Below are 27,535 nucleotides of genomic sequence, written 5' to 3' on the forward strand. Positions count from 1 at the left end.
CCTGGCATAGGCTTTATCGAAATCCAGTAGTACAGCCAATCCCTGACCTGCTCCTAAAGATGCTCATGGTGAAAAGCACTTGGTGCCAGTTGGGCAAGAAATGCAAATGCAAGTTCAGGATGTAAATGCTAATCCTATGGTTTTTGGACAGCAAGGTTTGGATGAGAATTTGGGGCAGCTAGCTTAGTTTGGTGGTAGCACAATTTTTCATGCCATGGTGGGTGAGCGACCGAATGTGGGAATGTATGGCACACCTCCCCATAACTTTCAGCAAGCAATGCATGGCTTGCATAACCCAATGTACTCGGGTATGGCTCATGGAATGCATAATCTGATGTATGGTGGCATCGGTATGATGCTTGGTGTGCAAAATCACGCATATGGGCAAGCATCGGTACCCTGTCGTGCTTTTGGGTTTCAAGGAATAAGTGCTGGTCATGCAAATGCTCCGTTTAATGCTGGCTATCATGGAAATACAGCAAATGCACCCTTTTTGCAGCAGCCTGTATATGACAATTTGACCCCCGTAGGTCCAACAAAGGACTATGATGAGGGAGGTAAAAGTGTAAAATTTGAACTGTTCAGGGGTGCACAGGATAGGCTAAAAGCTTTGACTTTCATTTAGCAGTTTGATGCAGCCAATTCCAGGGGAAACTTCACCGAATCCTCTAAGATTCGAAAGGCAGCCACTTTCTTGAAGGGAAATGCATTGCAGTGGTGGTCCACGCTCTTGATGCAAGGTAGAGCACCATCAACATGGGTACAATTCAAGCAAATGTTTGCATCGAATTGGTTGACTAGTACCTTTGAGGTGGACATCATGATAGCTTGGAACAAGCTTGATGCAAAGGAATGCAAGAATTTAGAGCAATACAATAAGAAGTTTTGGGATGCATTGCTGCCCGTCACTTCTTATCGGTCAGTTCCCCTTCATGAGCAGGTGGAGAAGTATGTATGTGGTTTGCCTAAAGGAATCAGGGATTTTTGCATTAAATCCACTGTTTCAAGCATGTCTCAGCTTATAGAAACTGCTCCTACAGCTGATACATTGCTGTGTGGAAAAGATGCCGGCTTTCAAGACCATGATGAGTCAAATGTCAAGGAAATGAAGGCTGATAAAAATGGCAGATCTGAAAATGAGGCTGAAATGAGGGAAAAACAGCAGCAAAGACCTTCGAAAAGTGTGGCAAAGCATAGAGAATTGAGGGCTGCTAATAAATGTTACATATGTGAATAGGAGGGACACGTTGCTAGGAACTGTCCTAATCAACAAGCTGATAATGATGATAGCACATGAGAGACTCAATGATGTATGGAATATCACACTGGGTTGCATGTGATGAAAGATCGGACATGCATTGTATGCTAGCAAGTGAAGCATGGTAGGCAAAAGATGCCGTAGTTTATTACAGCTTATGTAAGGATAAAGTATGCGTTTTAGAGAACTTAAGGAACATAAAAGGGAGTAGCTGATCACCATGGATGTGTGTTGTATTTCTTAAAGGGTGATTATGTATTGTTGTATTTTGAAAAGTCAAGGCTGAAAAAGATGAAAGGGCAAATGAGAATGTATTTGCAGTTGAGAATGAGGAACTATGGACCTTTCCAGGTGTTAGAGAGGATCAACGATGTGGTATATCGGCTGAAATTGCCTCTACATTAACGGATACACTATGCCTTTCATGTGAGCTTGTTGAGGCCTTTTTATGGTGATGTGCCGAAGGATGTATCTATTGAAATTCAGTCCAATGAAGGGGAGCTGAATAAGATATTGGTATCTGAGCAGATTTTGACACATAAAGAGGAAAGGTCAAAGGTAAAGCTTCCATAAGCTATTGGGTGAAGTTTCACAACTGTTCACCAATGGATGCTAAATGGATGGAAGAGGATGACTTGGCAGACCATCCTCAGTTGTTGCAGCTTTACCTTGATGCCTTTCAGTTAGAGCCGACTTTGGATCGGGCTCTTTCAAGTTCAGCAGGGCAAGGGTCCAGAGTACCACCTGATACTCAAGGGGGAGGTAGCACTTCCACTCCTCCAGGAATGGACTACTCTCGTGTATAGTGGATCTCGGATGTATTCAACATGCATTCAAGGTACTGTGCTGATAGTATGTTTGCCATGAGGTCACTATTCAGTGTACTAGTCACTGTAGTATGTATGCAAATGGGTATGGTTTTCACTGCAGCTCTGAAACTGTACACTGCATCAGGTTATGATCATGAGAGACTGATTACCGAGTGCTGGTTTTCAGTGTATGATCATTAGTTTCAGTGGTATTCAGCTGGTTCTGTGGACAATAGCGTGTGTATTGAATGCCATTGACAATTCAGCCATGATTTTGGCTCGGTTTATGCTTTAATATGGTTGTGTAGTCAACACTATTGACAAACAAGAGTTTGGGATGCATCCGATGAGTTTCTAGCAACAATTTTGAACTATTGTTGAGCTTTATGCTATGTTTATGCTGGATGGAAATTTTCAGCAAATGGTGGGCATATGAGATAGTTAGCCAATAGTGGCCAATGTTGTGTAGACTATGATGCATTGTGGAAATTCCAGTGCAGTATTGTTTATGGTGGTCTGTCACGAGGACGTGAAAATTTGATGCTTTGGTTATGTTTAATTGACATTTGATTAAAGGATTAATCAAATGTGCAATTAAAAGATGCACATGTGAGGTCCAAGCTACTTTTTTTATAATTGAAGGCCCAAGGACCCTGTGAAAATGATGGGTGTCAAAGGCAAAAGTTGTAACAAGTTATACTTGTTAGGTTCTTAGGTGAACTATGGTGTCAGTTTGCCCTTAGAACCATTATTGGCCATTAAGTGTCAGTGGTGACACTAGGGCCTAGGCATTAATTAATGGATTAATGCATGTCCAAGGGTCAATTAATGCATGGGTCCACTTTGGGTTGCAAATGGCCTAGCCAATTAATTTTTGGATGGGCAAGGTCAATTCTCTGGACATGGATTAAGGGCTGAATTAATTTTCAGAATTAATTAATTCTGAAAATTAGTTAAATGACTGAAAATTGCTGAAAATGGATTAAGAAAGCTGCCACTTGGCAAAACTTTCCCATGCAAGTGGGGGAAAGGCTAAATAGGGCTGAAGGGGGAGGGAAAATCTTTTTTTTTTTTCATTTTGGAGCTGTTGGGAAGAGGTGTTGGACTATTGCTGCCAGCTTTTGGGGCCATTTCCCAGCCATTGGAGACGATTTTGGTGATGGAGATTCCATATTCTTGACCTTGGGAAGCTGGCAATTGCTGCTGATGCACTTTCTCCTGAAGATCATAGTCTTTGATGCTCCTATTGTTGTTGATGCATCTGTTTGGGGCTGGTACAGTAGGGCAATAGCAGATTTTGATCAGTTCTTCGCGACAAATCTCAGAATTTTCTCTCTACAGCATTCTCTCATCTCCTTCAGCCTATGCTCAGCCATTCTCAGCAATTCTTAGCCATTCGGAGGAGATCTCAGCCATTTTGGTGGGCTGATCTGTAATTTCTGTAGTAAACCCTAATTTACAGCAGAAATTAGGGTTTAGCAGCCACCTTGGGATCCGTGCCAGAGATTAAAGGCTCAAGGGACTAAAATCAGCAGGTGATAATTGAAGATTATCAAGGGATTTCAGGAGCCAGCCCATCGCGAATTGATTTGGGGCAGCATTTGGCGAGCCAAGGGTTCAATCGGAGAAGAAGTCTTGGGTGAATCAAGGGGGAAATGACCCAAAAGGCTTGCTGGTCATTTATGATAGCAAGAGCAATTGGTTAGCAAGAGGAGATTGAAGAATCTCAAGTTGTACTCCTTCCAATTGAATGAAAGCCAAAGAAATACCGCAAGGGGCACCAGTTTTGGGGCCAGCAGGGAGTCTATTGTCCAAGAATGTTATGGTAAAGTGTGTATTTCATTTTATGTGCATTTATTTATTGCTGTAATTAACTCTTAAATCAGGTTATTACCACCCATTCCAAGAAGGAAGGCTGGTTTCACTAGGTCCTGCCGAAGTGCTCTCTCCTCCCAGCTCTGTTGCCTGGCTTGTAGAGCTGCCTTCTAGCAAATATTGCTCGACTCAGCTAGGTCCTCTGCAACCCCCTTTGCGATCCGGTCCCTCCTGCGCCACTCCCTAGTCCAAATCTACTAAATCTCTCTCTTCACCTCCTCTCTCCTGTAGATCGAGTCAGAGATCCGACAGGATCTTGTGTCTAGGGAAGATGGTGGGGGATCAAGTGTTAGGAGAACTGAACAGTGATGGGACAAAGTGGTGCCAACCAACTGCCCTATTTGACCTTCGCGAGAAAAACCCCACTCTCCCATATAGAATGTGTCCCACTGCTCTAGCAAGATTCCGCCTTGCCACCTGTATCGCCACGAGAAGTCCAACGACCTCTCCCTCCTGTAGAAAGTTGGGTCTCTCCAAGCGTTGGGTGCTCCTACTGCCAGTAGGAATACCTCCCATGCCTCTTGCTCCTCCCTAGCCATGCCCTGGTAATTTCTGCCTCTACCCTGTTGGTCCTCTAAGGCCTCAGGTTGTTGAAGTCTCCTCCAACAATCTAAGAGTCCACCTCTGGGAGTCATGCTGCAATCTCCACCTAGAACATGCTGTGTGCCCTGACCTCCGTAGGAGCATAGACATTGAGGACTCCAAGGCACGAGCTCCCAATATCCAATCTGATCCATAGAACCCTCCGTGCCACAATCGTCCCATGTTCCTGTACACGGGCGGTGAGGCTTGTGCCAATCGACGTGCACACACCTCCACTCCTGCTGTGGGCACTGATGGAGTGCTCCCAATAAGTGTGTGAACTGCCCAAGAGTACCTTCCCTCCCCGTTGGGCTTGGGCGTGGGTGAGCTTGTGCTCCTGTAACAATAAGATGATGATCCATCCGGGAAGGGCAGGCTGCAGCGACCAATTAACTTCCTGGAACCACATGCTCCACTATAGTGGAGGTTGTTCACATTCCAGGATGCAAGATGTAAGCTCATGGGAAAACCTGTGACTGACCGAATAGGCATTTTTTCGGTGTGGAAGCTGCTGACGAAGAAGAGAGACTATGAGGCATGCAGATACGCTTCACTGCCGGCCTGAACGGTGAGCTCCATTCCCCCATGGTAACCCTCGGACGGGTACCATGGGGGTGATGGATGCGCCTGGTGGTACCACTAGGGCATCTATCAGCCAGGCTCATAGGTGGGACTTTGTGCGCTGATAGAAACGGGCCGCCTGTGCGAGGGGCGAGTCGATCACATCCATTGGAGCTCTCCACTGTCCGGGGGGGACTTGAAAGATAATGCTCTGATATGGGACCTCGGCCCTAGCCCACCAGTTGATGTCCATCATGCAACCTGGCCACTGTTGGGAGAAAAGCCTCCTTCTCCCATCCACTGGGAGATGTGGTTTGCCACCTGGCTCTTCACCTCCTCAATCTGAGCCATTATCCAGTCTCCTGTGTGAGAGAGTAGGCTTTATGTTATGTTGCTTTAATAGGGAAATAAAAAGTAACATCCAGGGGAAAATTTGAGCTCTCGAGTGGAAAAGATTTACTAAGTTTATTTGCTTGCCTGGAAGCTTGATGTGGGGAAATATAGTGGTACAAACTCATGAACGGAACTTCAAATCCCTTGTTTTTTGGAGTTGCAGGAAGGTGCTTCAGGGAGTGAAGGAGCGTACGATGCGACTTGCTTTGATCAGGCCTGATGTGTCACTCACTGTATTTGATCTAGAAAGGTGAGCTATTTTGAACAGCTTTCTTAAGTTTGAGATAATGTCCGTATCCAGTCTCTTTTATTGGTGCTAATATGAACACAAAATGATGTCTTTCTAGGCTTGAAAAGTTGATCCACACCACACCTTGCTTATCTTCTTTGGACATGCTCAGTGAGTTTTTTGGACAATGGGTTTATCAAGAGTTGCAAGAGGTGAACCTCACAAAAAAGAATCTAAAGCTTCATGGCTTTGTGTCAAAGAAGTCCAGCACGCTTCCATCTTCAAAGGTGAGTTTTTAAGTTGTTTCTCATGGTTTCATGGATGCAAATCCAAACTTTATTTTTGAGTTGAGGAAGATCTTTTTGTTTCCTTTTGGCTTTTGGTGTGGCAGGTTATACAGTTCTTTTGTATCCTTGCCCAATTTTTAATGTGGACTCATTTAACAGTCGTCTCATTTTGTTATATGCATTGTTCATAGTGTTGTTCCATCGGCTATTCTATGTATCGTTGACCACCAATCAGGTGGAAATAACTGTTTTGGCACTTAAATGTTTTCCTTGGCAAGGTTTTTATAGTAGCTTCTTTGACTAGTCAGATTTGAATGGGCGTTTTGTCCACAAAACACCAGTGCACAAGCTAATCAAGACATGCTTTTTGGCAACCAATGAAGTTGCTCAATTGGCAACCAATGAAGTTGCTCAATCTTCCAGCAAAGTGGTTTCATTACCTGAAATGAAAAGCTGGATGCTGGGTTGTCCGTCAAAGTTGACATCACCAGCATTTTTGATGGAGCTGAGATGTCCCCTTTCGTGGTACGACATTACTTTTGAACCTGCCAAAACCTCTGTGGAATTCAAGGTAAAATGCTAGTATCTCTAGGTGCTTTAGCCTATGCAGTACTGTTATTAGCTTTTTTGTTGTGCTTTTTTGGGAGGAGCTTCTGGATTACTTTGCTCACCAATGTAAAAGGTGCATGTTGCGATGGATGAGGCTTCCTATTCTATGCGATCCAGGATATTTATTTTAAAGCATCTGCCACAAGCACAAATCCATCCTCATTTGTAATATTGAATGAAGGTTAGAAAACCAAGAAAGTTGCATGCTTGATTCAAGCTTGTAGAATTTGCACAAATTAGTTTTGTAAATGATAAGCATCCATAAAGGGTGTGGAGCAAAGTAGGGTTACAAGCATTGTCACTTAGAACACATTTTAACAGTTTGAAATTCGTACCCACATGAAGAACATGAAATGTTTACAGAGCAACCAGAACAAGCTCATTTGAGTGTTTCACTCACAGTGCCATCAAGATGAGGGTGGAGGAAGGAGGGATGGAGGGAATCATATTAATGTCTGGTGTAGGCCAAAACGACTTGTAGCCAAAATGGTGAATACATCTAATGTGTTATCTGAACCTGGATAAACAAGATACACCCAGAGTCTTATGTGTGTAAAGAGTTCCTAGATCTGCTACTGTCCTAAAGATTTAGTATTGGGTTATGTTGGAGGGATCTCAGTACATCTATGATGCTATCTCCAAAGCTTAACCGTACTGGGATATGCTAGACTGGTACAAGTCTTATGGTGTTGCCTGGCAAGGGGATGGGGCCATCTAACTACACACATCTGTGTGGCTTTGTCAATAATCGCCTCCGATGGTCATTTGCTGGGTAGAGCTGGTACTGCTGTTGGTGTCTGCTTTGGTGGTGACAGAGCCTGTGCTGGTGGTGGCAGAGCCTGTGCTGATGGTGGTGGAGTTGTCTGTTAAGGAGTTGTCTGCTGTCTCTTTTCTTATACACTGCTCGCTGCAGCTTGGAACTGGGCTAGTGAATCTTAGTGCCTGCAAAGCTCTTGAAATTGGAATTCTGAGCATCTCTGGTCAGGAAATGGCATAATCCGGTGAGGGCGCAGGGCCTGAGACGGCTGTCCTAATTGGCTGCAGAGAAGAACATGAGGGGAACAAGTACATGCATGGTAGGTAAGTTTTGTGGTTTGCAAATAAATTTGGAAGATCTGACAAGCAGCCCCCCAGCTTGATGATGGCATTCTAGGATAGTTTAGCCTCAACCAGTTAGGCCTCTTTTGAGCAATATTCCACAGCATACACATGCAGTTGCGATTTGTGGCCCTCAGGTTGGGAGGCACCAAGATCCTACCAAGTTGCCATAGCTTCCTTTAGTAAAGGCCATAGTTGCTTACACTTTCAGAAACGGTGAAACAGAAACGCATTTCAGAGTTTAACCTGAAGGTTGAAATGGCGAAATGGAATTTATATCTATTTCTAAGAATACTTAAATATTAGACATATGCAAATGGGTAATGCCATTTATGTGTTGAACATCTACACCGAACCACTTGAATTCCACAATAATATAGAGTATACATGTAACTTAAGAGATTTGATAAGTATACATGAGTCTACCAAAGATTTAATACTGTAAGGCTGTAAAATCATAATTCATGAGTTTAAAAAACTTTCAAGGTCAAGATTTAGAAGTTGAAACCTAATATAAAAGACTGCAGTATGCCATGGCCCTTGAATGATGATGATAAATGTCAAGATTGAAGACTTGACAGTGAACAACCATAGACTTGTATTATTCCATATAGATTCAAAAAACAGAGTACTTGGTAAATAGTGCATGAAAAATAAATACAACTATGATGTATCAATGATCATGTATTTGTGTCAAGACTCAAGTGATCACACTTCCAAATGCCAATGAACCATAAACATAATCAACTTACAACATGTCTACAAAGTACAAGTCTATGAATCATGATCCATCATCTAATGAGAGTCACTCAACATCATCCAAAGGCATGTCCTTTGTCTTGTCCTCGTCAGGGCTACTAGCAGGAGCACTAGTACTACTGCTAGAGGAAGAGGAGGTATCATCATCATTATCATTCGCCACTTGAGCTATTGGGTTAGACTCACACCTATGCTCACAGAGGAGTGTCGGTGATCTTCAGTAGGACACTGGGGCACTTTTTACTCTCCATACGAGAGGTTTTTTCCCCCAGATTTATTTATTTTATTTTATGTACCTATATTACACAGTTTTAGGCACTTATCTTATTTCACACTCTTTTGGTGTGGACACCCTCTTACAACCTTAAGGTTTAAGGGTTGTACTTTGTACTTGCATCTTACACTTCATATTATTGCATTGGGTGTTGTGCTCTCATACTCTACACTATCTACCGTACTCTCAATCACAGTCGCATTCATACTACGTATGGACTAGTTCGTTTCGTTAGGTTCATATCGTAGCGTACAGTACATATCTGTATCATTTCGTACCAAAAAACATGTTTTTTTTGGTCTTTGAAGACTAGACCATACAATATCTTTCAACTCCTAAGCCTTATGTTTATTATCATAATTCCAAGTCTCTCGCACACACACACACACACTCTCTCTCTCTCCCAACTTCCAAGATGAGTATGCAATTCCAAGAGCATCCCTCCCTCCCCCTCCTCTCTCTCTCTCGTCTCACACACACACACACACACACACACACACACACACACACACAAAAGAATGAAGAGCCTGTTTGTCCATCCACCCTAAACTTTTCTTTTTTCTTTGATGTATTACATATACACTCGCGCATGTTTTGCATGAGGTTTTTCCTTGTTATCCTCATGTATTCATCCTATTAACTCAAGTGACATTGCTATTTTAGCTCTAAACATGTATTCTATTATCTATAATCCAAAATAACCAAGTTTTTGTCTTTTTTTTATTCGTACTAATATCGTACCATACCTTATAAAATCATAAGGTACCGATCAGTACCGTACCGTATCGTACATTTCATACCTAACAACCCTGCTCTCAGTTGAGCTTCAATCTCTTCTTCCTCTCACATTTGGTATCAGAGCTGAGCCTTAGCTCAATTGAGCTCTTGGCCATAGTCAGCACCTCCTTGGCCGTCGTCGGTAGCTCCACTAGGTTTGCCAGCAACATCCACTAGCAGCAAGTGCCACCACTTGGCCAGTGTCCGCCAGTTCTTTAACTCGGCTGCCTAGCACCAAGCACTGTTGTTGCTCCTTGCGTCTGCTCTAGTCGAACGCCGCCGCTTCCAGTTCCAGACCTGACGCAGTCAGTTGTGCCTCTAGTTCTGTGCTTGCTGCTCCAGTCGCACCGCCTAGCTTGGCCTAGCTCGGCCTAGCTCGCTCGCCAGCTACTCCAACTCGTGCACTGTCTGTCCACCCCTTGCGTAGCCATCTCGTCTCCAACTCGACCTTCAACTGTGCCTGCTAGTCCGGATCTTGACATCGTGCTGCTACTTACACCACCAGGTCTGCCACCATAGCTCAGAGTCGGAGGTAAAAGATTTAAAAAAAATCAATTTTTAATTCAGATTCACTTCTTGGGAAGGGGCTTGTTGCCCAAGCAGGCATTCTCAGTTCCAGGTGGTGTCTGGGACACAATTACAGCAGAAATTTTGTGCATTTTGGGCTAGACATTTGGGGCTTTTGCATTTTCAGTTCTGCTTAGCATTTATTGCACCTTGGACAGCATGCATTTCAGACAGTTTTCATAGAGTGCGCTTAAGTTTGCTAATTACAGCAAAGTACTTGCTGTAATTTCTGGAAAATTCTGAGATTTCCATGTTGGTCCTAGCTTGAGACATTACTCTTTTGCTCTTTGATAAACATCATTTATCATGGCAAATGAGGGAGGTGATGTATTTACTTACGTATCCAAGGAGGATAGGTTGGATGGTAACAACTATTCCCTTTGGCCCTTCATGATGAAGAATGTGCCGATTGCGAAGAATGTGCAACTCCTCCTCCAGGAGGATGTGGACAACGGGCAACTCAGCTTGTTCAGCCTGCTCCAGCCCAATCACTTTCCCAAGATCGGTAGGACAAAAGGCATGGGATACACGAGATGCACAGGCTTTGTCACTGATTGCATTGGTAGTTCAGCAGTCTATCATCCCTGGCATTCGGTCTAGAGCTTCTTCACGAGAAGCTTGGCTGATCTTAGAGTAGATGTTTACTGGGAAGAATGAGACGCGCATCTCTTTCTTGAAGAAAGAGCTTGAGATAGTGAAGATGGATGAGGGTGATTGTATGCAGGATTATCTAAATAAAATTCAGGACTTGCGTGAGTAGCTTATGAATGTAGATGAGTTTCTTAGATGCGCAGTTGATATCTACTACCTTGAATTCATTGTCGCCCTTACTTGCCCTTTCATTGTCGGCCTTGAACCTCACCATGAGGATTTCTCTACAACCACTTACTTTACTTTAGCTGGTCAGTTTGCTCTTAGAGGAGGAGTAGACAAGAAAGAATATTGGTATGGATGTTATAGCCTCTAAGCATGCTTTTATGGCAAGACAGAAGGGCAAGGGCAACCAAGCAAAGAATGTTCCATAGAGCTCTGGGACTTCAAACACTTCACAAGGTAATAAGAAACAAGGGGGGCATGTAAGCCAAGAAGGACAAGTGCCACTATTGCAAGAAGCCAAGACACTATATCACTAAATGTAGAAAGTGCATTGCCAAGGAGGAGTCAGGGATATCTCTTTCTGATACACCTTCTACTGCTACTAAGTCCGCATCCTTTGTTTCAAAGCTCTGGGATTTCAGACACTTCACAGGGTAATAAGAAACAAGGGGGCACGTAAGCTAAGAAGGGCAAGTGCCACTATTGCAAGAAGCCAGGACACTACATCACTGAATGTAGAAAGCGCATTGCCAAGGAGGAGTCAGGGATGTCTCTTTCTGATGCACCTTCTACTGCTACTAAGTTCGCATCCTTTGTTGCAGACAGGGACTATTGTTTTTACACATGTAGCTATGACTCTTTTTGGGCTTATGGAGCATTTAGCTCTATTGAGGATGCGGGCACATGGTTTTTTGACAGTGGTGCTTTCAGACACATCACATCTCGCACAGATTTGTTTGCTTTTGTTATTGTAGCCCCGATTGGCAAGCCTATATAGTGTGCCAACAATGCATCATACCTTGTTAGAGGTATTGGGGAGATTGTGTTGACAACCATTGATGGTTCTATTCTCCGCTTGCAGGATGCTTTGTTTGTGTCAAAGATAAAGTAGGATTTGTTATCTATTTCTCCTTTGGCAAGGTGTGGTTTGCAGGTCATCTTCGATGATGACAGATGCATAGTGAGAGATAAGGAATACACGACTTTGGTTTTGACTGACACTCTATTTCATGGGCTATATGAGTTGGATGCTTTTTCAGTTGATCAATCCGTTTATCTAGTGTCCACTCTTACTCTTGCTATGTCACATGCGGAGTTATGGCATGCTCGCATGGGGCATGTAAACTATGGTAGCTTGATGCTTATACAACGTATACAGATGCTTGATGATTTACCTCTCTTGGAGAGACCTCTTGAGCACATATGCAAGGGACGTATTTTGGGAAAAATGCATCGTTTTTCATTTCCCCGTGATGTTGCTTTTAGAGCAATTGCCAGATTACAGATTGTGCACTCACCAGATAGGGTGGTAAATAACCTGCCTTCCTCCTCAGATAGGGTGGTAAATAACATGATTAAGTACAATTTACAGCAATGAACAAATTCACAAAACTGAAATGCATACTTTACCATATAATCTTGGACATTGGACACCCTGTTGGCCCCAAAACTGACGCTCCTTTTGGTATTCATTTAACTTAATTGAAGAAGAAGTTGATGTACAATGGGATTCTCCCAATCCCTTTCGACATTCCAACTCCCCTTGCTGTCCAAAATGACCAGCAAGTCTTCAATCTGATTTGCCCCTTGATTCCGACAGTCAATTAGTCTTCACTTGCTTTGATGGAGATGGAAAGTGCCCCAAATTCATTGATTTGTTGGTCCCTCCACTTGAATTTGGCCAAAAACAGCTTCAGCCGTGTTGAATCCAAGTCTTGGGGCTTCCAATTTCTGGCACGCTTTCCAAGGTTGTTGCTAAATCCTAATTTCTATTGCAGATTAGGGTTTACAGTAGAGAAATCTGAAATTTGTCAGTCTCTAGTAATCTTAATGCTGTAATCTTTGGAGCAAGGTTGTAGAAAGGCTGGGAGATGAGAGAGAATGCTGAGGAGAGAGAAAATTCATACTTTCTTTGTGAAGAATTGAAGAAAATTTGTCATTTATTGCTGCTACCTTGTCTCAACAGCCTGTAGATGTTGTCACCTGTTATTGATTGGTCTTTTCCTACCCGTGGGTGCCTCACAAGATCCTCCAATGGCTGCAAATTAGACCAACAACATCTCCTTCCTGTCCCTTGCAAGGTAAATCCACTAAAATGCCTCTCTTTAGCCTCTAAAGACGTTTTTCAGCTTTGCATGGGCATTTTAGATAAGTGACAGGCTTCCCAAATGCTTTTTTCAGCATTATTCATAATTAAATATTAATTTTCAGTCTTTAGATACTGAAATTTAATCTAATAATTATTTCGATGCCTTGAAAAATAATCTAACTGGGCAATAATTAAATTGGTTAGGCAACTTCCATTCTTGAGTGTCTCTGTGCCATCTTTGACCATCAGATTGGCATTAAGTACCATTAAACGCCACGTCTCTAGTGTCACCAACAACTGACACTTATGGCCAAATGAATGACCTGGGCCAATAACTAACACCAGATACCACCAAGTACCTATGCTGTATAATTTATAACAACTTTTGCCTTGGACACCCCGTGATTTCCTTGGGCCCTGTGCTCGTAAATTTACTCTCATCCCAGTTACATCTCACATATGCAACATTCACTTAACCATGTGATTAAAAATTAATCCACATGTTCAATGAGATTTCAAAAATACATGTCCTCATGATAGCCCTTCCTCTTAAAATCCTTGCAATCATCCTCGATTGCCCTGCTAGATGCATCAAAAGCAAAATAGTGGACTGGAATTTCCATAAGGCATCATAGTTAACAAAACATTGTGCACTCTTACTTAATCATTCCATATGGCCACCACATGTTGAAAACTACCAGCCAATCATAACATAACATAAGACTCACAAAGAATCTAAAAAAACATTGCCAGATTATCATGTGATATATCTAATTCTCATGAGCTTAACTCATGTGGCAAAACCAAACGATAGCATAGTATAACCAAGCATAAACCATGGCTAAAACATCAATGGAAACATAACATATGCTGTTGCCCATGGAACCAAATATAAACCATTGAAAACTGACGCATAATTTGATAAAAAACTAATCACTTGCTGATTTGAGAACTGATCACAAACTGTTGCAAATGTGACCGCAAAATGATCACAAACTCATTTCAAAAACTAACCAACAATCAATAGCTCGACTCATTTGGCAAAACCAAACCATAGCATAGCATAACCAAGCATAAACCATGGCTAAAACATCAATGGAAACATAACATATACTGTTGTCCACGGAACCAAATGTAAACTATTGAAAACTGATGCATAATCTAATCATAAACTGATCACTTACTGATCTGAGAAACTGATCACAAACTGCTGTAAATGTGACCGCAAACTGATCACAAACTCATTTCGAAAACTGACCAACAAAACTTTTTTGATCCCAAAAGTGACCATAAACGGTTCTCAAGCTGATCAAAAGTGAGCTGAAACTGATCATAATTTTTGTCTTAAAATTGAGGCAAAATTCATACCAAATTGATCATAAGCTGATGCAAAAGTATAGTTCGAGTGCTTGGGTGAAACTCATACTCATTTGCATACATCTCACAGTGACTAGTACACTAAGTAGTGACTTCATGGCAAATATACTGTCAGTGCAGTACCTTGGATGCATGCTGAATATATTCGAGATCCACTACATATGAGAGCTGTCCATAACTAGAGGAGTGGAAGTGCTACCTCCCCCCTTGAGCATCAGGCAATGCTCCGGACCCTTGCTCTGTTGAACTTGAGGAGGCTCAAACTAAAGTCCGCTCTAAGTGAAAGACATCTAGGTAAAGCCACAACAACTGAGGATGGTCTGCCAAGTCATCCTCTTCCATCCATTTGGCATCCATTGGTGAATAATTTTAAAATTTCACCAAGTATCTCTTGGAAAGTTTACCTTTTGACCTTCCTTGAAACTTTACCTTTGACCTTCCTTTCCTTATGTGCCAAAATCTGGTCGGGTACTGAAATCTCGTCTAGCTCCTCAACCTTAGGCTGAATTTCAGCAGACATATCCTCTGGCACATCACCATGAAAAGGCCTCAACAAACCGACATGAAAGGCATTGTGTACTCGCCAATGTGGAGGTAATTTCAGCCGATATGCCACATCCTTGATCTTCTCCAATACTTGGAAGGGCCCATAGTATCTCATACTCAACTTCAGATACAATCTTTCTCTTCCTTTCATCTTTTTTAGCCTTGCCTTTTCGAAACGCAACAATACATAATCACCCTCTGCAAACTGCAAAACACATCTGTGGCAATTAACTGCCCTCTTTTGCTTTTCTTGCGATCTCTAAAGTGCTTATTTTATCTTTTCATAGGCTACGTCCAAGTTTTCCACATAATGATCAGTCTCGAAGATCTTATGCTTAGTTTGGAGAATAGGTGGTATCTTCTTACCACCCTCAACCACCTCAAATGAAGCTTTGCTTGTAGAACTATGCACTATGTTGTTGTAAGCAAACTCAAGCAAGGGCAAATACTGCTCCCATTGTGTCTTGTGGTTTGAAACATCGCACCTTAAAAGATCTAACACTGTAGAATTTGCTTCCTCAGACCGACCATTTATTTGCGGATGGAAGGACGATGAGAATTTCGGTGTGGCACCCATATTCTCAAACAACCCTTTCCAAAATAAGTTAGTCATTTGAGGGCCTCGATTACTAGTGATCGACTCTAGCATACCATGATACTTGAATATGTGCTGTAAAAGTAATTGCGCCATGTGATTAGCCTTTATTTTCTTCCTTAGCGGAATGGAATGGGCTTGTTTGCTAAACTTGCAAATGATAGTCCATATCCCATCATTCCGTCTTAGGAAGCTAAAAGATAAAGCCCATTGCAATGCTCTGCCTGGGCCTATCTGGAATAGGCAAAGACTGCAAGAAATCTGGCATCTTTTGCCTATTATGCTTTACCTTCTAGCATATGATGTATGTTTTAACAAACTGTTCTACATCATGTCTCAAAGTTGGCAAATAAAAGAAATGCTCCATTGCCTTGACCATGGCATCAATACCTCTGTGTCCTACATATGGAGGAGCATGACTTTCAGTGATAACTCTAGGCCCTAATTGCTTTGTGACACACAATTGTCCATGCATCATGAGAAATCTATCTGTTAGCACAAAGTGTTCATGCGTTTGGCCACTGCAAAGTTGATCATAAACATTAGCAAAGTTCGAATCAACAACATAATGCTCTTTCATGGCATCCAACTCAGTGTGATAAACCATGCTGACGGCTGAAATTTGCAGCTTACGTGACAGTGCATTAGCCACAACATTCTTTTTACCATGAATATGTACAATGTCAAAATGAAACATAGCGAGAAAATTTGCCCATCTCATATGCTTGTTTGACAACTTTGTTTGTATCAAAAAGTACCTCAAAGTTTGATGGTCTGTCTGCACTGTAAAATCAGCCCCTAACAAATAACGTTTCCACGTAGATAGTGCATGAATTACAGCCAAGAGCTCTTTCACATAGACCTACAAATTCTTTTTTGCACCGTGGAGAATGTGGCTCTCATAAGCCACAACTTGGTCATCTTGCATAATAACAGCCCCAATGTTGTTATGGAACTATGGATGACTTCCTTAGATTGGGCAACACAAGCACACGATCTGAAGTCATCTTTTCCTTAACTTTTCAAATGTTGAAATTTCCAGTATTGTCCATCTAAATGGCACATCCTTCTTTTGCAAGGCATGCAATGGAGATGCAATTTCAGCAAACCCGTGTGCATACTTCCTGTAGTTCCCTTTCAAGAAAGTGGTTGCCTTTCAAATCTTTGAGGACTCGATGAAGTTTTCCCCTGAATAGGTTGCAACAGACTATTGAATGAAAGTCAAAGCTTTCAACCTATCCTATGCACCACTAAAGGACTCAAACTTCACTGCTTTTCCACCCTCATCATAGTCTTTTGTTGCCCCTTTGGGTGTCGAGTTGTCATACATTAGCTGCTGCAAAAAGGGTGCATTTGCTGAATTTACATAAGAACCAGCGCCAAATGGAGCATATTGTATGACTATCATTCATCTTTGAGCCCCATAAGCATTCGAGGGTGTAGATCTAGTACCAAACATGCTACTTTGTGCCCCAGGCATTAAGCCAATGCTGCCATACATAGGGTTTTACATATTTCCAGCCATACTCGAATACATTGGGTCTTGCACACCATGCATTGGTTGCTACATACCATAGGGATTTGTGCCATACATTCCCGTATGTGATTCTTGTGCAACCATAGCATGAAAAATCGTGCTTCCACCAAAATATCTTGGTTGCCCCATCATAGCATGCATGCCCAGTTGTCCAAAATCCATTGGATTGGCACTTATGTGATGGCCTTGCATTTGCATTCCTTGGCCAGTAGGTACTAACTGTTTTATTTCATTAGCATCTTTGGGAGCTTCAAATGAAGAGTTTGGCATTAACTTCGGTGCTTCTTGCTGTTCCGAAAAGGTATTGAAGGCGTCTTCTTCTTCTTGCCTTTGTTGTCCTTCTTTAGAGCATTAAAAAATCAGGTAAACCAATTTCTGGCACGCTTACGGAGGTTGCTGCTAAACTCTCATTTCTGTTGCAGATTAGTGTTTCCAGCAGAGAAATCTGAAATTTCTCAGCCTCTAGTGATCTCAATGCTGTAATCTTTGGAGCAAGGCTGTAGAAAGGCTAGAAGATGAGAGAGAATGTTGAGGAGTGAGAAAATTCAGAATTTCTTTGCAAAGAGCTGAAGAAAATTTGTCGTTTACTGTTGCTGCCCTGTCTCAAGAGCTTGTAGATGTTATTACTTGTTGTTGATTGGTCTTCTGCTACCCGTGGTTGTCTCAGAAGGTCTTCCAATGGCTGCAAATTAGACCAATAGCATCTCTTTCCCCTCTCTTGCAAGTTGAATCCACTAAATTGTCTCTCTCCAACCTCTTAAGACGTTTTTCAGTCTTGCATGGGCATTTTTGACAAGTGGCAGTCTTTTGAAATGGTTTTTCTAGTGTTATTCATAATTAAATATTAATTTTCAATCTTAAAATACTGAAAATTAATCTAATACTTATTTCATGCCGTGAAAAATAATCTAACTGGCCAATAATTAAATTGGCTAGGCAATTTCCATTCCAGAGTGTCTCTGCGCCATATTTGACCATCAGATTGGCGTTAGTATCATTAAACGACACTTCTCTAGTGTCACCAAACTAATACTTATGGCCAAATGAATGACATAGGCCAACAGCTGGCACCAGATATCACCAAGTATCTGTGGTGCGGCATAACTTATAGCAACTTTTGCCTTTGACATTCCGTCATTTTCTCGGGTCCCACGCTGGTAAATTTACTCTAACCCTAGTTACATGTTAAATGCACATGTTAAGTGAGGTTTCAAAAACACATGTCCTCATGACATGATTCTATGCAGACAAAGTGATTGGGTGGTTGTTACTATTTGTCACTTTCATTGATGACTTGTTTCTGTTTGGTCTATTCTTTGGTTAAAAAGTCGAAGTGTATGATGCATTTTTGACTTTTGTAGCTCTTTTTGAAAATCAATCTGGCTGCAAGGTGAAGACTCTCCATTTGGACAGAGGGGGGGAATACACGTCCTCTATGTTGAATTCTTTTTTGAAGCAGAAAGGCATTGCTTATCAGTATAGTACTGCTTATACTCCACAACAGAATGGGGTTGTAGAGAGGAAGAATCAGTCACTTATGGAGATGGCCAGATATATGTTGAAAGCAAAGAGCTTGCCACACAGTTTTTGGATGGAAGCAGTTATGTGTGCTTGCCATGTCTTGAATAGGTGCCCCACCAAGGCATTGAAGAATGTCATGCCTTTTGAGGCTTGAAACAAGTGAAAACCTTCTGTTGGGCATTTTCATACCTTTGGGTGACTTCACATTCTCAAGGTACTTAGAAAGAAGTTAGATTACAAGGCTGTTAAATGCATTTTTGTGGGGTATAGCAATGAGAGCAAAGGATATAGGTTATATGATCCTGTCTTTAAAAAGGTATTTGTCAGCAAGGGTGTGGTTTTCGATGAAAAATTAGAATTTTCTCTTGCCGGTTTTGACACATCAGATTGCCAATGATGTATTTAAAGGGCTGTTTCCCATCTCTTTTTGTGATACAACTAGAGCTTCAGCAAGTGAACTTAATGTTCAGCCAGCTGCTCCATTGGGTAATGCAGAAAATCAGCCCATGGCTGATTTGAATATTTAGCAAGGTGCTGAATAAGAGCTTGTACACAGTCAGGAGGCTAGACACATGCCTAGATGGTATTTGCAGACTATACAAGATAGTCATTTGGATGCTGCTATTGCTAGTCGTAGTAAAAGGCAAGCTCGTATGCATGATGGTGCACACGCCATGGAGTTTGTTATGGCAGCATATACATTTGATGATGAGGAGCAACAACATAGTGTGCATTGGGTGGCAGCAATGCAAGTTGAGTTTGATTCCATCATAAAGAATCCAACATGGAATTTAGTGTCTTTGCTTGTTGGGAAGAAAGCAATTGGTACAAAGTGGATCTATAAGCTGAAAAGGAATATAGATGGATCCATTGACAAATATAAGGCCAGGCTTGTGGCCAAGGGCTATGCATAGAAGAAAGGCATTGACTATGAGGAGACATTTGCTCCTACTTCCTGCATGACTACCATTAGGTCTATGGTTGCTTTGGTCGCCCATTGTGGATGGATTGTCCGTTAGCTTGATATAAAGATTGCATTTTTACATGGGGAATTTCAAGAAGAAGTGCATGTACAACAACCCATTTGTTTTGCAGTTGAGGGATTTGACCACTTGGTTTGTAAGCTGAAAAAGGCTTTATATGGTTTGAAACAAGCTCCTCGAGCTTGGTATGCAAGGATTGATGCTTTTTTACCCAGCCAAGGGTTGATGAACAACTCATCAGAGTCTACCCTTTACGTATGTAAAGAGGGGGGATCCTTGCTAGTCATATGTCTATATGTTGATGATCTTTTGCTTACACGAACACATGCTGATCAGATTTCAGCATTCAACCAAAATTTGCAGCAAACTTTTTAGATGTTAGTTTTGGGGCCTTTGCACTATTACTTGGGCATTCAGTTCATTCATGATGCTAGAGGCATTGGATTGTCATAGTTGACATACATTGGTAAACTTCTTGAGAGGTTTGGTTTACAGGATTGCAAGGTAGTTTGTACACCAATGGAACTTGAATTGAAGTTGGCATTGCATGATACCAGTGACTTGTTTGATATCCATACATATGTCCAACAATTGAATGTCTTATCTACCTATGCAACATAAGACCAAACATATAGTTTGCAATTTTGGCTCTGAGCAGATATATGCATCAACCACACATATCACATTGGCAAGTTGTCAAGTGTGTTTTCCGTTACTTGCAGGGTACGAGGACTCTTGGATTACTTTATGCCAAGGAGGGACCATCGCACTTACATGCTTACAGTGATTTTGATTCTCGTCACTCCACTAGTAGCAATTGTTTCTTTCTTGGCTCACCTTGCATCTCATGGCTTAGCAAGAAACCATTCACTATTGCCACATCGTCATGCGAAGTTGAATACAAGGCAGCTTTCACTACCATAGTTGAATGAGTATGGCTCAGACGCTTGTTAGTTGATTTTGCAAATTTTCATAGTTTCCCTAACCCCCTCACTAAATTCTTGCAAGCCCTATAATCCTTTATGAGCCCAAATTCCTTCACATTGTTTACAATCCCTGTAGAGATACAAGTTGTAGCCCCAGTCACTACAATACTACATATTCTAGGACATGATCAAAATCAAAGTCAATGCATCATTGCCTAGTTCACAAGTCAGTGCATTAATACATTCACCCAAGTTTGAGTTATCTGTCACGGAGCCTACTCCTTTGTTCACTGATAGTCAGAGTGCCAGTGCAGTGGCACGGAACCCAATGTTTGATGCACGCACGAAACACATTGAGATCCATTATGACTTTGTCAGAGAGAGGCTGCATGTAGGTGATATCAGCCTTGTCCACTGTCCTACCACCAGTAATATGGCAGACATCTTTACCAAAGCTCTTCCTCATGACAAATTTGAAGCATTTTTCGCAATGCTTTAAATTTGGTCTCCTTTGGTGGATAACCCTTGTATCTTGATCACTCTTCACTCTAGGGGGGTTTGTTGGGTTAGACTCACGCCTACGCTCATAGAGGAGTATTGATGATCTTCAATAGGACACTGTGGCACTTTGTACTCTCCGTACGAGAGTTTTTTTCCCCTAGATTTATTTCTTTTATTTTAGGTGCCCATATTATACAATTTTAGGCACTTATCGTATTTCACACTCTTCGGGTGTGAACATCCTCTTACAACCCTAAGGTTTAAGGGTTGTACTTTGTACTTGCATCTTACACTTCAGATTATTGCATTGGGTGTCGTGCTCTCATACTCTACACTATCTACTGTACTCCCAGCTGAGCTTCGATCTCTTCCTTGTCTGACATGAGCTGTAGAGGTAGAAGAAGCTGCATGTTGAAGTCGAACTCCTCTCACTCTAGATGATGTATAGCTAGAGCATGTCGGATGTCCAAGTGCAGACATCTCCTCATAAAACATGTTATAGATGTCTATCTCCTCCTGTGGAATGGTGGGAATGTCCTTCATCTTCTCTATGCCAATCTCATCTATATTTACATGCTTTGGCTCGAGCATATAACTGAATTTTCAATCAAACCCAAGTGACAATGGCAAAAAATCAATCTCTCAAGTTGGGAAGTCTTCAACTTGTTTCTCTTTTTTATATGGAACAAAGCCCATGTGCTTCAATTTCTCTCAAAAAGACCACTACCACGTCATTTTTTACCGAATTCCAATAAGATTGAAAATTAGAATTAGAATTTAGGATTCAAGAAGTATTAGCTAAATTCAAGCCCTAAAACAAAGAAAAAGAAGAAATTCAGCGCACTTATTTATGTGCATTGAATTTGTTTACTTACAAAAATCAGAGTACAATTTCTATACTTCTCCCACCAAGATAGGTTGGAGTTGTGTCTCTCGTAACTCTATAGTGGGGCGTGCAAATTAAATAGTGTGATTACAAAACTTTTGGAGATCATCCTTAAGTTGGGTAGTGATGGAATCATATCCATCAGCTCACTTATTGAAGAAATCTTGCTCCTAGCTATGCCGAAGGGGATGCAAGCAATGTGCAAAAGCATGGATTGGTTTGTGAAACCAATTCCATCTCCTGTTCCACATTGCATGAATGTCCTGCACCCTATGGTAATTATGAAAGCTAAACCACATATTGATATGAATTATGAATTACGATAGATCATAGATATGATTAGATAAGGGAAATTAGAATGAATGGTCATTGATACACTTACTTACCTTGAGAGAATAAGGTGTTTTTGTCTAGCATCTCTCTAATCTTATCCATATACTCATATAAGAGGCCTAGAGTGCAACCCTCCATATCAATGATCCTCAACACTATGTAAATGGGAGTTAGAGATTTCACAAATGCAGTTGCATCCTTTCAATAAGCCTTATCCATGATACTTCTGATAAATGTCAAAGAGAATAGTTGTCATGAGCCCTTGATAGACTCTAACAAGCCTCACAATAACAATAAAGATGTAAGAAAAATGAGTGACTGATGGCTTCAAAAGATCCAAATCACTGTTTATCCTAAAGATCGTATGCAGTCTAGGCCTTTTTGTGACAAATTTTACCATGCTTCTGCCTCTCTTAAAGAGGTATTCTATCCATCCAATATTTTCCAAATCTTGCATGAGTAGATTCAAACAATGTGACACACATGGGTCCACATGATCTTGTGATACACATGGAACCCATCTGATCTTAGAGAACTCTCTCTGTAACAAAGTACCCATAGCCACATAGTTGCTGCCATTTTCAATGATAACTTGTACTACATTTTCTGCACCAATCTCCAAAATGGAAGCCTGATGTGCCTATAGATGTAATCACCTGTAATGATTGTCCTTGTTGCTGCCCATGCATCTTATGGCACACAAGAACATGGTCCTTTTTGCAGAAGGACACCAAGATGTTATATACATTTCTTCTCCTCACATTTGTCTATCTATCACATAAGATAGTGTAGCCATATTTTTACCAAGTAGTCTTCAAATGCTACATCTCTAGCTCTATAGCTTGCTTCTCTATAACAAGCTCATGTGTGTGCAAAGCTTCACAGGTGGCCTTCGAGTCACATCCAATTTGATTGATGGCCTTGATGATTATTTTCCAACTCTTTGTGCATGCAACATGGAAAGGGATGGCGCATTGTATAAACGATGTCGTGATCCCATGAGTAGTCTTTGCCTTTTCTTGCTTTTGAAGGGCTGCTGTAATATTTGTCCTTTCCAATGATCCCCTTGTTGCCCCACTGGTACATGCACCTGTTGATGAGCTACTACCACCTTGTGCACCCCTAGGATGTGGCAAAGGGGTTTGTGAAGCAATTGGACCCTCAGCAGATGCATCTGTACTTGCCTAAGTCACTTTTATATCTGTATCCATAGAGATTTCGGCACTAGCAAAGGTATCACTATCTATGCACACTCTACTCCTCTTTGGGGCACTATCACCTACGGTAGGAGGTGGAATTGTAGGACGTGCACTTTATTATGGAGTATCATTCTCATTTGCCACATGGACCACAAGGTGTTGCAGCCTCCAATGCTCTAAACTAGTGAACACATCATGAGGCTCATTAGGGCAGTAATCAATATCTTTACCACTAACACGAGCAAGATGATCCTTCACTTGTGTAACACTCCTCGTGTGTATGACATGACAGTAGTTGCATTTCCGCCGCTTTGAGCCATCGCTAGCTCCATTAGTTTCTGATGATGCACGTGTGGCTCCAAAATGTATCCTTCATGATGGCTGTACCTTGCTGGAATTAGAGGAAACTAGTAGCAAAGTTTGTGAAAACCAGCTCAAACTAGTGTGGACAATGAAGGACAAAGAGAGGGGAGGGATTGCTCGTGTTGGAAACACTTAAAAACAGCTCCAAATATGAGGGAAGGGAGCTGTGAATAGTGTGGACAAGAAAGGAAAAATATTGGGCAGTTGAGGGATGAGGGATGTAGCGTTTTGAGGCTATACAATGTAGACAACAATACTGTTGGGTTTTCACTTACGCCTATGCTCACAAAGAAGTATCGGTGATCAGTAGGACATTGGGGCACTTTTTACTCTCGACACAAGGGGTTTTTTCCCCCAGACTTATTGTCTTATTTCGTATGTGCTTATGTCACACAATTACGGGCACTTATCGTGTTTGGGTGTGAACACCCCCTACAATCCTAAGGTTTAAGGGTTGTGCTTTGTACTTTTAGATTACACTCTTTCAGTCTATTGCATTGGGTGTCGTGCTTCACTCTCCACATTGTCTACTGCACTCTGAGTTGAGCTTCGATCCTCTCTCCATCTCACATTTGGTATCAGAGTTGAGGCTCTATACACAGATGAGCTTAGCTCAGTTCACAAGAGTCCCGGTTCGATACAGATTTGCCCCCTGTCCAGTGCTAGCTCTAGGAGCTGCCTTGCTCTTGCTCAGTCAGCATGAGCCCGTCAAAAGCAGACGTCCTGTCCCTGACCAACGACTTGGGCCATGCAGCCTCTGGTCTACCTCCTTGATAAACGCCCTCTCGCCAGGGTTCTGACAGTTGCAAGCAGCGCCGCTTGCACCTGTACCTGCGCCTGTATCTGCGCTGCCTGTCCCCGCCTGCGCCTGTATTTGCGCTGTACTTGTGCCCGTCTGTACTCAGCTGCCCGCCAGCTCTTGCTTGGAAGTGCCGCCTGCACATGTGGCCACCAACTTGACTTGTCAATTGATTTCAGAGGTTTTTTTTAAAAATTAAAATTTTACCTTTTTACTCCAGATTCATCTCTGGAAAAAGGGCTTTTGCCCAACAGGTACAGTTGTCTGGATATGTGTCTAGGACACGGTGGATGCAAATTTCTCGGTAAGTTTATTAGAAATTTTGGGGCTTTTGAGTTTTTTGAAGACATTGGCACATGTACTACATTTTAAGTCAGAGATAGATTGTTTTGGACAATTTTGGGGTTTTTGCTCATACAGTGTTGTTGAACACTAAATGCACCTTGGACTCCGTGCATTATAGACAGTTTTGATAGAGTGTACCTTAGTGTACTAATTGTAGCAAGCTATTTGTTGTAATTTTTGAAAATTTTGAGTTTTTCAGGTTGGTCCAACTTGGACATTACTCTTTTGCTTCTTTTGGCATTGATTATCATGGCAAATCAGGGAGGTGATGTCTTTACCTATGTATCCAAGGAGGACAGATTGGATGGTAACAACTAGTTACTTTGGTCCTTCATGATGAAGAATGTGCTTATTGTGAAAAATCTTTGGGACTATGTCAGTGGAGAAGAAGTTAGGCCCGGATTTGTGGCTCCTGCTACTCCTCCTCTATCCCCAAAGATCAATAGCTCAAAAGCATGGGATACACAAGATGCACAGGCTTTGTCCGCTAATTGTATTGGCAGTTCAGTGGTCCATCATCCCCCACATTGGTTTGGCAGCTTCTTCATGAGAAGCTTGGCTAACTTTGGAGCAGATGTTTGCTGGTAAGAATGAGACCTGCATCTCTTTCTTAAAGAAAGAGCTTGAGACATTGAAGAAGGATGAGGGTGATTCTATGCAAGATCACTTGAAAAAAATTCAGGACTTGCATGAGCAAGTTATGAATATCGATGAGCACTATTCAGATGCACAGCTGATATCTACTACATTGAACTCATTACCTCCTTTGTACTTGGCTTTCCACACTGCTCTAAACCTCACAATGAGGATAGCCCCACAGCCTATTTCCTTTCTTTAGTTAGGTAGTTTGCTTCTAGAGGAGGAGCAAACAAGAAAAAATAGTGGTGTGGATGTCATAGCCTCTGAGCAACCTTTTATGGCTAGACAGAAGGGCAAAGGCAGCCAAGTAAAGAATGCTCCGCAGAGCTCTGGGACTTCAGGCACCTCACAGGGAAGTAAAAAACAAGGGGGTACGTAAGTCAAAAAGGGAAAATGCCATTATTGCAAGAAGCCAGGCCACTACATCACCAAGTGTAGAAAGCGCATTGCCAAGGACAAAAAGGAGTAGTTTGCAACAAAGGACGCGGACTCAGTAGCAGTAGCACTTGGTTTTTTGACAGTGGTGCTTTTAGGCACATCACATGCTGATGAGATTTATTTGCTTTTGTTGGTATAGTTGCAACTGGCAAATCTGTAGAGTGCCAACAATGCATCATACCCTGTTAGAGGTATTGGGGAGATTGTGCTCACAGCCATTGATGGCTCTATTTATCCGCCTACAGGATGCTTTGTTTGTGCCAAGTATAAAGAAGAATCTACTCTCTATTTCTTCTTTGGCATGTTGTGGATTGTAGGTCGCGTTTAATGATGACAAATGCATTACTTTGGTCTTGACTGGCACTTTATGTCATGGGTTCTATGAGTTGGATGCCCTTTCAGTTGATCAGTCAGTGTACTTAGCATCCACTCTTACTCCTGCTATGATAGAGGCAGAGTTATGGCATGCTCGCATGGGGCATGTGAACTTTGGTAGCTTGATGCTCTTATAGCATACACAGATGCTAGATGGATTACCTCTTCTCGAGAGACCTTAGGATGTATTTTGGGGAAAATGCATCGGTTTTTGTTTCCCCGTGATGTTACTTTTAGAGCCACAGCCAGATTACAATTTGTGCATTCAGATGTATGTGGGCCTATACAAACAAAGTCATCGGGAAGATGTTACTATTTTGTGACTTTAATTGATGACTTTACTCGATTCTGCTAGGTCTATTCTTTAAAAGTCAAAAGTGTATGATCCATTCTTGGCTTTTGTTGCACTTGTTGAAAACCAATTTGGCTGTAAAATAAAGACTCTCCATTCTGACCGAGGGGGGGAATATATGTCCTCTGCTGAATTCTTTTTTGAAGTAGAAGGGCATTGTTCACCAGTTCACTACTGCTTATACTCCACAACAGAGGAAAAATCGGTCACTCATGGAGATGATGTAACCATGTGGTGATACTTTTTGCAGTTGCTTTCCTTATTTACTTATATAAATATTTTATTTTTATTTTCTTTAGTTGCTGTTGCTTTTTACCCCAGAGTTCCGTTGGAATAAGCCGGGATCTTTGCATGGCCAGAAGAGGCAGCCATTGGGACAAATTGGACTAATGGTTTGTCTGAGCCTTAGGACCGGTTTCATATTGAATGGACACTGAAGAATAGAATGCCAGTGGTTTGGGACTGTGTGCTTAGCCACTGGAGATGGTGCAAGACAATGAGTCCGGCCAAGATAGAAGATGCACATGTAAGAATGCTCACGGAATAAAAGTCACTGTTACTGAGCCACATTACACTTTTTGATGTGGTTGCAATGATAAAAGTTGCTCAGAACAACTCAAGGAATGTAGGGGTCACCATCCCTAAAATTTAGGGAGTTACTATTTTTGGATCCAAGAATTTGATCACGTCATTATATTCGGTTTTGCACAAGGATTAATTGTCTAGTTGTGCCAAGGTCAAATTTTGCACCAATCATGGAGAATTTTAGACCGGAAGGTTTAAACGGGAAAATTCTTACATGTATGCCATGTGACACAAATTCCCGATTCCCGAGAG

At 41.8% G+C, this 27,535-nt stretch overlaps 1 protein-coding gene across 6 annotated transcripts in view; it reads left to right on the plus strand.

The window, feature by feature from the left end:
* The window catches only part of MLH3 (MUTL protein homolog 3), a 160,882-nt gene that overhangs the window by 66,099 nt on the left and 67,248 nt on the right, over positions 1-27,535 (plus strand). For 5 of the 6 annotated variants that reach the window (XR_015693202.1, XM_087693505.1, XM_087693495.1 and 2 more), the window contains 4 exons: positions 5,642-5,728; positions 5,826-5,994; positions 6,099-6,114; positions 6,303-6,565. Coding sequence is in view for 5 of the 6 variants with exons in the window: in XM_087693505.1 (XP_087549631.1) it covers positions 5,642-5,728; positions 5,826-5,994; positions 6,099-6,114; positions 6,303-6,565 (535 nt within the window). In the remaining variant the exon portion in view is untranslated. The remainder of the gene's footprint in view (positions 1-5,641; positions 5,729-5,825; positions 5,995-6,098; positions 6,115-6,302; positions 6,566-27,535) is intronic. The other variant, XM_087693532.1, reaches the window with a different exon arrangement.

Source organism: Lygodium microphyllum, chromosome 2 (genome assembly GCF_053477565.2).
Source record: "Lygodium microphyllum isolate KBCC chromosome 2, Lygodium_microphyllum_v1.1.10, whole genome shotgun sequence".
Lineage (NCBI taxonomy): Eukaryota > Viridiplantae > Streptophyta > Polypodiopsida > Schizaeales > Lygodiaceae > Lygodium > Lygodium microphyllum.